The sequence below is a fragment of the Coloeus monedula genome (genome assembly GCF_965178545.1).
Source record: "Coloeus monedula genome assembly, chromosome: 6".
NCBI lineage: Eukaryota > Metazoa > Chordata > Aves > Passeriformes > Corvidae > Coloeus > Coloeus monedula.
In genome coordinates this window covers 57,118,268-57,131,345 of record NC_138786.1, presented here as the reverse complement: position 1 = coordinate 57,131,345, position 13,078 = coordinate 57,118,268, and the positions used below count along the sequence as shown (strand labels likewise).

General features: G+C 41.1%; 1 protein-coding gene across 1 annotated transcript in view; it reads left to right on the top strand.

Moving 5' to 3' along the window:
- NUDT14 (nudix hydrolase 14) overlaps positions 1-10,911 on the top strand; it is a 59,119-nt gene extending 48,208 nt beyond the window's left edge. The window contains exon 5 of the mRNA XM_082282786.1: positions 10,221-10,911. Coding sequence (XP_082138912.1) covers positions 10,221-10,461 — 241 coding nt within the window. The 3' untranslated portion in view covers positions 10,462-10,911. The remainder of the gene's footprint in view (positions 1-10,220) is intronic.
- The last annotated feature ends 2,167 nt before the right edge of the window (positions 10,912-13,078 follow it).

Below are 13,078 nucleotides of genomic sequence, written 5' to 3'. Positions count from 1 at the left end.
TGTGAGTTGTTGGTGAAAAAAAACCCCTCAACAGAAACTTTGCACGCAGCTTTAATCCTATTATATCTCATTCCCACCTTTTAGTATTGTTATCCCAAATGTATGTATGTTTGTATTTTACAGAGAAAGCAGCAGGTTTTTTACTTTCTTTATTTTACTTGACATCTCCATTGAACTAGGCCCTGTCATTGGTTTTTAATTTGGGAATTGAATACAAATCCACAGCTGTCAATCCTGGCAAATGTTATTTCCTGCTGGATTAACAAGCAGTGCTTCTGTTGAGGGGAGGGGGTGAATCACAGGAGCTGTCTTTTAAAACTCATTGAAACCAGATTAAGGGTTTGTTCTACTGAAAGAAAAAGTGTCTTCCAGATTTATGAGCAAAAGCTGTCTATAGAATTTCATAGGCTGGGTGACACTGACAGGCTGCTGCATGCAGATATATACATATGTATATGTATGTATGTATGTGCATACAAATGCAAAACAGGAAAAGTAGAATACAATTTCTGTAGCTGTAGGAGGTTGTAACTTCAGTGTAGAAGTTTAATTCAATATTAATGATTTTTATCTGCCTAAAACTCTTATGTTGTGGTGTTGATAAATGTCTTTGTATGTTACAGGTGGTTGTTCATTCCATTGCCTTTTTTTTTTTTTAATTGCACTGACTTGTGAAGAGTGTATACAATTTGGGTTTTCTTTGCTGAGACCCTTGCAAAGGGCTCGTAATCCTCCATTGTCCATGTGGACACAGCTTTCTGCCCATGGAGATCCATGCTGAAGTCAGAAGGGCCTGTATAATATTTACATTTTTAAATTAATGTGAAAAGTTGAAGCCTCAAAGATGATATTTTACAGTTTTTTGTTCGATTTCCCATGCTCTATCTTAGGATTTTATTCTCAGTGTTTTGGTATTCCCATTAGGAGTGTCCTGTTCTTTCTCCCACCAAGGATTGACATATCTTTCTGATTCTTGAGGATTTGATGCAAAGACAGGAAGTAATCGGTTGCTTTATGGTCTCCTAAGGACATTTTTTCTGTAATGGCTTTATTACATATAAGAATTCCTGGGCATTTTCCAAGTGTAGCAGGTTTTTCCAAATGGTCAATGCTGCTGTTTCATGCTGTGGCTGTCAATACAAAGCACAGGCATAAAGCATTGCATTAATGCATATGCATGCCATTACAATTACAGTGCATCCTGCACTTCTGCTCTTATCTGCCATCCCAGCAATCTGTGTAATAGTTGCTCTGCATTATTTATTGACCCAGTGCCTCAGGTCGGAGTTTTGGGGGGCTCTCTCTAGATGGCTCCTCTTCCAAAGATCAGCCTGAGCTGGACTGACACCAGTTGTGACAAATGTGCAACTGTGCTTTCTCTCAAATCTGATCATTCCATGGCGTGTCTTGGAGGGTTTTGGCATTCTATCTGAAGTATCTTACCTGCCTGTACCACAAGCAACTTTTCCCTCATGTCTTGCCTAAATTTCCCTTTCTCTACTTCAAGACTGATACTTACTACTCTGTCCCCAGTGGACATGAAGTACTTCTGCACCTTCCACCTATTTGTTAAAACATGTTCCCTTTTTTTTTTTTTTTTGCCTGTGCAAAACTATTTTAGTTGATTTAGTCTTTCTCTTTAGATCATGTTTTCTAGATATCTGATCATTCCTTCTGCTGCCCTCTGCCTTCTCTCCATCTGGTCTGCATATTTCTTAAAAACTTAGTGCCCAAAGTGGAGCACAATACTTTAGTGGGGGCTTTCCTAGGTAGAGTGGAAGCATTAGCTCCCCTAATCTCACAGATCATTCTTTATACTCTGGTGTTTGTTGTTTGTCTTTTTTGCAGAGGCATTACATTACTAATATAATTTGTCTTCCACAATGCCTTCCCCATCTCAGAACTAGGAGTTGAACTTGATGATCCTTGTGGGTCCCTTCCAACTCAGAATATTCTCTGATTCTGCATTGTCATTCACCTCCCGTCCATATTCTGTGTCATCACAGCCTTTGATTTGAAAGTGGGGAGTTGTCTTGTATTCCTAATGACACCCCTCTCTGGAATCATGGTCATGAGAAGGAAATTGCCTGCCTGGAATAAAAGCAGGAGTTGAGCTAGACCTGACAGAAGGACACGAAAAGCTGAAAACACATCAAATATAAAGGGAGAGATGGTTTTGGCTGGGGTGGTCAGTACAGTTCTGTGCCTAATGGATTAAGAAAGATAGCAGATAGACAATTCATAGGGAGAACTTAGACTATGGGGAAAAATGGAATAGAAAAACCTTGAGTGGAAAAAGAGGAAGAAGAGATGAAGGAACAATGCAGAGAAAAATCATAGACTGGGAACTAAATGGACCTGGGGAAAGTACATTGATTGTGGTGGAGAATAATTCTCTGTAAGGAAATGAGGAAAGTACTTAGGCTGTATTCAACTTTGCTCTGTTCTCAAGCAGTGGGAACTGTAAGGGTTAGAGGCAATCTGAAGATACCAGGGGCTTTCCTCATTTATTATCAGGGCCTGTAGCAGTGGTTTTGGGGGATTTTTTTAGTGTTTCTCACCTAATCTGGAAAGTGTGAGCCCAGTCCTGCCACGGGTAATTCCTACACATGCAGGTAACCCACTGGACCCCATTATTAAGCTCTGTTGAAGCTCCAGTGACTTAATATTCATCACATAGAAGTCAGGCGCTGAACTAAGCAGATCTCAGACTTAATTACCTTGAATGATCCACAGAGGAGCTATGGAGTCAATGAGGAATCAGGAAGGAAGGCAGGAGCTGGGGAATTTACGCCATTTGAGTAAGAATCTTTGGAACAAGTTGTTCCAGCAGCAGGAGGACAGTACGGTGTGGGTGAGTGAAGGAGGCTAGACTGGGGGCAGGTAACGAGAAACACAAACATATTTAGAGGGACTTGACTGGAGGAGGACAGAGGAATCACACTTCGAAAATCAGAAATATCTGTTCCTATTATAGAAAAATGCCAGACAGGAGGTGAACTGAAATGCAGATGGTGCATGTTGCTGTGTACATAGAGGAGTGATCATTCTGAAAAGAATCTGTATTGTTTGCAGCCTGTGTGGTGGGTTTCTTCTCATCATCACTACACAAATTTCTACTTTTGTGCTTGGCATTCAGTAACTTCATTTTGGTATTGCAAAAAGTTCGGTTTAAATTATGGCAGCAGCTAATTTACTTTTGGAGGCTTCCAGAAATTTTGGTGGACGCTGGTGTCTTGAGTTCTTGTCAGTTGTATGTATGGCATCAGTCAAAAATAGCATAGGTGGTAGATGTGAGGGGTGTAAAGGAATCACTTTGCTCAATAATAAAATAACAAAATGAAGCTAATCCTATCATAGTATAATTATGAACTGAGGGTTCATGAAGGCTGAAGGGTGCCAGTTAAATTGTCCATTAGTAAAAGCTCTAAAAGAAATCTGTGAGCTTCCCTTAATGTTTGGGGTTTTTTTCACAAATGCAAAATTTTTTAGGTAGACAATTTACCTTGGACTTACTCATGTATCAGATATAACAATTTTTCTATCTGCCATGATCTCCCAGCAGTTTTCAGATTGAATCCCATGTGCTGAAATTCATCTGTGAGTTAGTTTCTTAGGATGAAGTACTTCCAGCTATCTTCCTTGAGACTTGTTTTCTTACAAGACACAGGCAGGGAAATAAGTTGTTGTTGATGATGATGATGATGTTATTGCTATTGCAAAGTATTTTCTTTTAGTTCTTGAAATTGTTGGTTTTCTTGAAGAATAATTGGACTTCAGTAACACCTCAGAACATCAGTTTCTGGTTCAACTTCCTTTTCCCTTCATTGCATCCTTTTATCCCAGAGACTGTAAAAAACTCTTGGCTCTGACCCGGATACAATAGGAGCTGTAGGTTCTCAGCCCTGCTGCAAAGAAATCAGATGGATTAGTTTAAAGGCCTGGCTGCATTAAAATAAGTACTTACTTTAATCTTCCTACATTTGATTTTTTTCCCAAAGTGTACAAGAAGAGCATTCAGAGAATTAATATTGGATGTTCCAATTACTGTGCCATGGCTTTTAGCCTCTGTGCAATGAGGTAAAAATGGTTTGTATTCACAGGTTTTTATGTAGAAGGAATAATAGCCCTGAAAATGTTGGAGTACATTATAATTAGAAAGATCACCTGCTATTACACCTGTTGGGTGATGGCATAATGTAATATAATTTTATGTTAATTACTTCTGTGCTTTTTTCCCTGCACCTGCTGCTTATGATGTCAGAACTGTACAAAGGTCCTAAGAAGTGACAATAGGAGCTGCATGTCACTGATCATCAGTTTACATGTTGCATGCCCAACTGGATCTTGATTTAAGCATAAATAACAGAGATTTGTGTCACATTTATTTGTAAACATGAATTATGTATTCACTCTGTACCCAAATTCTGCATCCAGATGGCTTATGTCTTATAAAAGGATATGTTTCTTTCAGGAATTTGCACATTAACTATGTAAGATTAAAACAAAAAAAATGCATATATTTCTGTGTTGATAGGAATGCTGATTGTTTATAGATTGTGTATTTCTTTAATATTAACACATTACAAGAAATTTAGCCTTTAATTGCTGTCTGTCAGACTTCTGAACTAAAGTAATAAGTCTTCACAAGGATAAGGCAATTTATTTGTTCCCCATGTTGCAGCAGAGGAGTAGAATATAAAGTATTGTTTCTTTTGTCATACATGCTTGTTTCTTCAAATTAAAAGTTTAATATTTATGCACATGATACTTATGAATGAGATAATTGGTTGGCATAGGCAAGCACCCAGACATGAGAAAAAGGCAAAGCTAATCTGAAATGAAAGCTTTGAATTTTGACCCTGATTACCAACATGTTTGTGTGTGGACATGCACACGTGTGTGCACACTCAGTGTGAAGAAAAAACTCACTGACTGTTGGCAAGCTCAATCTCACTTGTGGCTTCAGACACTACTAAACCCTTTTTTTAAGCCATAAGATGCTGTTTCTCCGCCTCTGCTAAAAAATGTATGTACTGTATCTTTATGCTTGTGAACTTAGATAGGACGAGTGAAAAGTCCCATTTTGTGAGCTGGATTTCATGTGCTGTGTACTTCCTCATGCATTTGATAAAAGGGAAGAGTTAAAGGCTTTTTGGTAGCTGCTATTGTCGTTTTCAAAAACAGATTGGAGTGACAGTCTGTCTCCTGTGTTTCCCCTGGTCTGAGAAGGAAGTAGATGGAAATACTGTAATTAAAACCTGGTGCTGCCAGCCAGTCCCACCCCTGGGCAGGAGGTGAGACGTGCTTCACAGTCATTCTGCAGAAGCTCCTTCTCTGGTGTGATGTTGCCTAAAAGTGTGTTGCCCAAGGCTTTAAAAGCCATAGCATGATTTAATCTCACTGTTTGAGTGTTTTATTCAAAATGAATTACGGGAAGGCAGCATACAATCTTGTTTTGATGTGTTAAACTTACATGTAAGTTACTATTGTGATGAAAACCATACGGCTTTGGTATCCTTACTTTGACATGCTTACATTCCTAGACGTGCTGTTGTCAAAGGTAATGGAGGTTTCTAACTGTCTGAAGCAATGCAGAAAGTTCAGTGCTAATAGTGTTTCAGGGTTTAAAATCTCTCTGTTGAAATTACAGGCCATGTGAGCTTAAGCCCTAATGACTTGACAAGGAGTATTTGTCAGCCATGTAGCTGTTAATTGGAGCGACCATAAACTCCTTGGAGGAAACTGATCCTCACGATAAAGAGGCAAGGAAAACAGAGCTGTGTTTTGTGCAGATCATTTGCATTTGTCCCCCAGTGGCAAATAAGTCAAGCACCGTGCAGACACATCAGAATACAGCTGGAACAGTCAGCTAGGTCAAGCCAGGCTTAGTAGGTCTGGGTCAGTGTGAGCCGTGATATGCCGGGTTTGGGCAGCACGGTGCTAAACCCTGGACTGACACCGAAGCCTGAAGTCTCACCGTGGACTGGTGCTGAGTTCAGACCTGCTCACCCTCCCCCCACCCAAGCCTCTCTTGTCCCAGGAAGGCGCCTTTATCAGGAAGGTGGCTTTCCCAGGGTGAAACTCATCACTTGCAGCTCGGGTGTGCTGACCCCTGTGATTTCCACAGATGCAAAGCTAATGAATATAGCTGTAATCTGTTAATAGGTGACTCATTTCAGACCATGGCAAAAGTGTTTATTTGTAGTGGGAAATACTGGGGTAAGGAAAAGCGTATGTTACAGATGTGGGACAGAGGAAGATGGTAGCAAAAAGAGGAGTATAAATATGAGTAAAGGCACATCAAAATTCCTTAAGCATCATACTCAGAAAGTGCAGGTAATTATGAAAAAGCACAGGAAATTCCTAGTGACAGATAAACCTGAAAGCACACTGCAAATGTAATATTCCCTGTAGCCTATGCAGCAGTCAGACCCACCTTCTCCCTCTCTGCTCTCTTCCTCCTCTGCACCAGTACCCAAAATCATTGCAATGTACAATGTTTTACAAGGTTATATGGAAAAACACTTTATTACTTCAACCAGAACAGCTTCAAAGCAACAAACCTAACTTTTGATTTCTATAAAAGCCAAAGGTACTAAGACAGACAAAATGTGAATAGCATTGATTTTTGTGCAATTTTCTAAGGACAAGCAGGATACATTAGCAGTCTGGAAATGTCGTGAAAGACAGCAGTAAGCAATACTGGAGAATATTTAATTTAGTAAAGGGCAGTCCATGTGGATCTATGCAAAAATGATCAACTGGCAGTGTAAGCCAGAGCATTTAGAGAATGAAATACCAAGTGAAAAAAGGTACGATATTTGCCTCTTGCAAGAATTAAAGTATATTTCTGTATCTTTCAACTTCTTTCTGAAACCATTGAAATGGTCTTTTAGAATCACAGACTAGTAGAATATACTGAGCTGGAAGGGACCTACATGGATCATCAAGTACAGCTCCTGACCCTGCACAGGACACTGCAAGGGTTGCACCATGTGCCCGAGAGCGTTGTCCAGAGGCTTGAGCCCTGTCAGGCTTGGGGCTGTGACCACTGCCCTGGGGTGCCTGTTCCAGTTCCCCACCATGGTCTGGATGAAGAACATTTTTCTAACATCCAACCTAAACCTCTCCTGACTCAGCTTCATGCTGTTTCCTCAGGTCCTGTCACTGACCATGAGAGTGAAGAGATCACTGTCTGTCCCTCTGCTGCCCCTCGTGAGGATGTTGAAAACCCCATTGCGGTCTCCCCTCAGTCTTCTCTTCTCCAGGCTGAACAGACCAAGTGACCTCAGCTGCTCCTCATAAGGATTCCCCACCAGACCCTTCACTATTCTTGTGGTCTCCTCTGGATGCTCTCTAATAGCTCAACATCTTTATAATATTGTGGCACCCAAAACTGCCCCCAGCACCTGAGGTGAGGCTGCCACAGAGCAGAGCAGAACAGAGCGGGACAATCCCTTCCCTTGCCCAGCTGGTCATGCTGTGCCCGATACACCCCAGGACAGGGATATCCCTCCTGGCTGCCAGGGCACTGCTGACTCATGTTCAACTTGCCATCGACCAGGACCTCCCTTCCCACAGTGCTGCTCTCCAGCCTCTCATTCCCCAGTCTGTCCATACATCCAGGGTTGCCCCATTGCAGGTGCAAAATCCAGCACTTGGCCTTGTTAAACTTCGTATGGATAGTGATTGCCGATTTTTAATTTGTTGAGGTCTCTCTGCAGGGCCTCTCCACCCTTGGGGGAGTCAGCAGCTCCTCCCAGTTTAGTATCATCAAATCGGGAGGAACTGTCAACGCCCTTCAGGGAGATTAGTTAGACAACAAATTAAAGCAGTGAAAATGTTTATAAATAACGTCCTGCAACAGTCTGCAAAGTCACCATCTCAATAGTGAAGGGATTCTAGGTAGGCTTAGAAATGTTACATTTGCTGGTTTGGGGAGAAAATAGTAGAACAGAATATCGCAAGTAGTAATACCAGCATTCTTTAATTTTAAAGAAGTTTTTGGAAGTTGGAAGTTTGGATTGTTTTTATTACTTCGTAACGAATATCTTGTGGCAAAGTTGCACCAGAGAAGAGTAAGTTAGGTAAACAAGTAACAGAGAATGATCATGTGGGTGTGTCCTCGTTTGAATATATATTGTTACAACTTTTGTTGGTTTATGTGGCTAATTATAAGCCAATAGATGGGAAGAAATGCCGTAACTTTGGACATTGTAACAAAGGAAAGGCATTGTATCCAGGACTTTCATCTTTTCAAGGATATTCAGTGTAGTAGCTACTCTTGATATATTTAGTTCAGAAGAACAGAGTATCATATGAGTAAGTACAATGAAATAACACCATATGGAAACCACTCCCTGCTGTTTGAGCTGTGGTGTCAAGAACCTAAATCTTATGGTGTAGCACCTTGGAAACTGGTTTTCCTTTACTTTAGAGAAAAGATGTGTGAACTCCTGATTTCCACGGCTGTGGTTTTTCATAAGTAAATGGGCACAGGTGCTGTAGAAGGAGATTATGCTATAAATAGTCAAGCCAGAGCTTCTCATAGAAGGGCTTCTTAAATAAAGTCTCTGGTTTTGTGTGTAACCTTTGAAAAATATCAAGTAGACATGGAAATACTCAGGATCATTTTCATTCTCCATGTGGGGCATCCCAGATGAAGGTGTCAGACTTGACACTCATCATAACTAACAAGACATTAAATATATTATACACAGCCCTGTGTTTTTCATGGAACCTGTGATGACCAGCAAACTGCATTCTTTGTCTTGAAAATTTTACAGTTGGTTAAAATGTGTATCAAAACCCCCAGTCCTGACACTGGAATAAAGTGATAAGCACAGAATAAAAGAGGTCCAATATCAGCCCTTAGAGTTCCTGAAAATGCCAAAGGTGGTTAAGTTTCTTTTCACAGATGTACAGGAATGATCCTGGAGGGGTGAAGCATCTTGTCCAAACTCACAGAATGTATCAGAAGTAATTTTAGGAAAAGAATTCATTGGTTTGCTCCCTATTCAGTATTTTTTAAAAGTCTATATTGATGTAAGAAACCAACTTCAATAGTCACTATTTGAAACAAACTTCAATAGTCACTATTAATTCCCCAAACAAAATAATTGCCACTGTTTTTAGAAAATTGAGAGACAAATGATTAATTCCTGCTATGGGGTGTGATGTGTGCTGGATTAACTGAAAGATTTAGTTGCCTAATGGTTGGGTAAATCTGGATATACACTCTAAGATCATAACACTGTGACAAATCTGAGAATCCTCTGTATGTGTAATAATATGGAAGCTAATTTTTCATCTTGCCCTAATGCCTCATTCATAGTTTCAGTGAACTTTGGATCCAGATTTAATGTGAAAAATCGCCTGTAATCATGTGAAATGAAGAAATTGCGATTACAATGTGAATATTTTCTTGGAAGGACTAAATGAGTGGATTATGTACTTATCCCTTATTTAATAATACCTAAATTAAATAGTCCTAAGGAAATAGAGGATTAACAAATAAGAAGTATAATACACAGCAAGCGGTCTAGCTGAAGAAAGACTACATAATCTGAAATATCCTCAACTAAATCCACTGGAGCAAATTTAGCAGGGAGACTGAATTACTTTGGACATGTGCGTGCTTACAGTGGTCCATTTGGGTCAAGGCTAAAGTTCAGGAAGGATAGAGAGCGAGTCTCAGACTGCCTTTCTCTTCTTTACCTATCCAGTCCATGAGTGGAGGACTCCAGCTGTGAATGGACATAATCCTCTTAAAAAATCTAAATATTTGTGTAAAAACAAGCAAACAAATGTAGCACGAAAGCACAGAGATACACTGGGGAGCTTCTTCCTGTTGTTTGTTCATCTCTGTGAGTCATCCTGCACTTCTGCTCTCCCTGAGGTCAGCTGAAAGAACTTCTGTTGACTTCAGTGTATGTAGAACAACAGTTCACCAATACAAAACCTTTTTTCTTTTTGTATTTTCTCCCAAACTCACATTTTTCCAAAGCTGCAGAATATCATTGAAGATGGATCCATTTTATGTGGAACTGTATTCGAAAGTGTTGGTATTTCTGCATGAAAGTTGCAATCATTTTCTGTCTCAATAATTCTGTCTCAATCGATTTCTGTCTTGCACATTAAGGACCCGGGTTTCCATTCCTAGCTCCTTGCTGCCTTCTGGCTATCTAAAACAGTGTTTTCTCTCTGCTTTTTTCTAGGTCTGGAGTTGGTTTGACAGGTTCTAGGCAGACATTGTTTTATGCAGAAGTAAATGACCAGATGAGAACCAGTGGAGGAGGAGGCCAGCCAGAAGAAGGAGAGTTGATTGAAGTTGTGGAAATACCTTTAGAAGAATCCATGAAGTTTGCTTATGATGAGACTTTCCCGAAGACAATGGGTGTCATCTTCAGCTTCATGTGGTTCCACAACAACATAGCACCTAAACTACCCAAAAAGTAAAGCACCATGATTAAAGGAAAGCTTTTCTGCTGGTACTGTGCATGCAGAAAGCTGTAAATCTGCCTGCCTCAATCAATTCAACTTCTCACAGAGCAAATCTTTCTTTAAATAAATTTGGAAGTAAAATCTGAGTTAAAATCTTTACACAATTTCCATTATTAAAAAAACACTTACTGGCATCACTGGGAACACTTGGAGAGGCAAATGTTGATTCTTGTGCAAAGGTTAAGGGAGTGTGTCCAGTTCTCCTTTTTCACAGCACTGTGTTGAAGAGCTGCCCAGGCCCTCAGTGCAGCTGCCTCAGGAGCCTAGTCTGTACGTACTAGCAACTGTGTATTCATTGTAATTTTTGATATTTTTTTGAAGAAAGCAGCAAACCTTAACATTCACAGATACCTTATCAATGTTCCTGAGTTCAGCACAGCTTTCAGAGAACAGCTTTCTGTGGTGTGTGGCTCCTGTGCAGAGGAGGCGTTTGCATTTCTGAACATGCAAACCTTTATTTTATAAGCAAACAGGTCTGTAAATCCTTCTGCTAACACGTCACTTTGACAATGGAGCAGCTGTAAGATTATGTGCTCCTGTTTGTTGCCATTACAATACTGAGCAGCAGTGATGGTGATGGAGGGGTGAAGGATGGGGGCTTCTGCTGGAACACATGCTTCTTTGTTTGCTTTATGGGCAATACTTGATAAATCAGATCAAACTTTGTCCTCTAGAGCAGGACCAGAGAGGCCGAATTCTTTTAATTTGACTATGAGGTGACTAACACAAGGGATTTCTCTGAGGTTTTCTGTGGTCTAAGTTTCCTTATCACCCAAGTGGGAGTAATGGGACTTACCCCTCCGATAACACTTCATGGAATCTAATAATTGGAAGTGCTTTATTGTGATTTTATCATGATCTATGCAGTTTACATGGAAGCCTGTGCAACCTGCACAGATGTACTGAGCAACACAATTTGATTTAATAAAGTGGTCTAATTAGGACGTATAGTACTTGTTCTATCAGCATAGTTTCGATGTGGACTGTTTGTCATGTGAAACTATTGAGAGCATGAATGAAAGAGAATCAAGTCTGCCAATTTAATTATGCACTGGATTATGTTATTCACTGACTTAATCAACATGCCCCCATTATATGTGCCTCCAAGAGTACTGAGGTGCAAAGTGTGTTTAGAAGAGGACTGCAAATATGCAAACTTGAACTTAACAGCTGGAATAAGTGCAGCAGAGGTGTCTGATGGTGAGCAGTGGCTGATTTTAAAGCACTGCATATCTAAATAGTAAAAATGAAACAGGTTTTTTTAAAAAAGCTTTTAGAATTGCTGCTTGCTGGTTCTCCTACTGATAGGGAGGAAAGGTCCTTGGAAAGCCTCTGTTTGTGGAGCCAGACTTTGTGAAAGTTCAGACACAGCTGTGTTGAGCTGGGCCTGGTCCATGGTGAGTCAAGGGCTGAGTTATTGTGAGAAGCAAATAAATTCTGTCTGTCTGATGTATTTACATTGGAAGGTGTTTTAAGGTGGGGTCTCCACTGCTCTGTCTAGTACAGTGTGTCCTGATTGCTGCTGAGGCCTTTATGAACTACTACAGTCCATAGAATAAATAATGCCTTTTATTCCAGGCTGTAGTTACCAAAGTTTCTGTTTGATTCCGTCAAAATTACTGGTCACACAGCAGCTTGTTATCTGTTAGAGTCAAGCTAATAAATGTGTGGGCATACATGTCAGAAGCCTTTTCTCTGTATAATGCAGTAATTGGGAAAAATAAAATATTTTGCCCCCTTCAAGGCGCTGTGACTGTGCCTCTTAGCATTACCAAACCTCCTCAAGGGCAGTTCCAGGCTTGCCAAAATCTGGCCCCAGCTCCTGCTGCTGGTCAGCAGGAGGCTGTTCCCCATCACTCACCAGGGTGGGGGACTTGCAGGAGGTGTCTGCTGGGGCTGTGCAGGGTGACACTGAGGAGCCACCGCCACCAGAGCAGCAGCAGAGGCTTCTCAGGGGTGGGGTGTGAGCTGGAGGTCACAGTGTGGGAAGAGGGGGACGTGTGGTGGTGTGGAGGGAGTGTGGGGAGGGACTCCACAGGGATGGCAGGGTGGCATCAGTGCTCTGCTTGCTCTGAGGTGACCTCACCAACGCAACCTACAGGCTTCAGAGTGCTTTTAGGCAGTTGATACCCGTGGATAATGATGATGGAGGGCAGTGGCATGAGCTGGGCAGTCCCTCAGCACTTGTCCATGATCTAGGCAGCCAGACAAGAAGCATTGTCCCCACCTCCCAGTCTGCTCCTCCCCAGGGGTCTACTGGGCACACACCTACAAAATCCTAGGAGATGCCGTGGCTCTGAGGCCTTTACACTCCAAGGGGTGCTGGATTCCATCCCTGTGCTCTGCCTCACCATCCTCGCAGTGTGCAATTCTCAAACACGCAGAACAGTCACCGGACTACTTTAATTTTCTTCCACAGTTTGGGACTTTTCCACAGAAACAGCAGTATAGTGAAAGCTGTGCATAAAGCAGTGGGGGATCTGGTGTTTGAATTTGTAATACTAGATATAAATGTGTCTTCAACCTTCTATTTCTTCCATGTTGATTTTGGTGGGAGTTTTTATAAGCAATT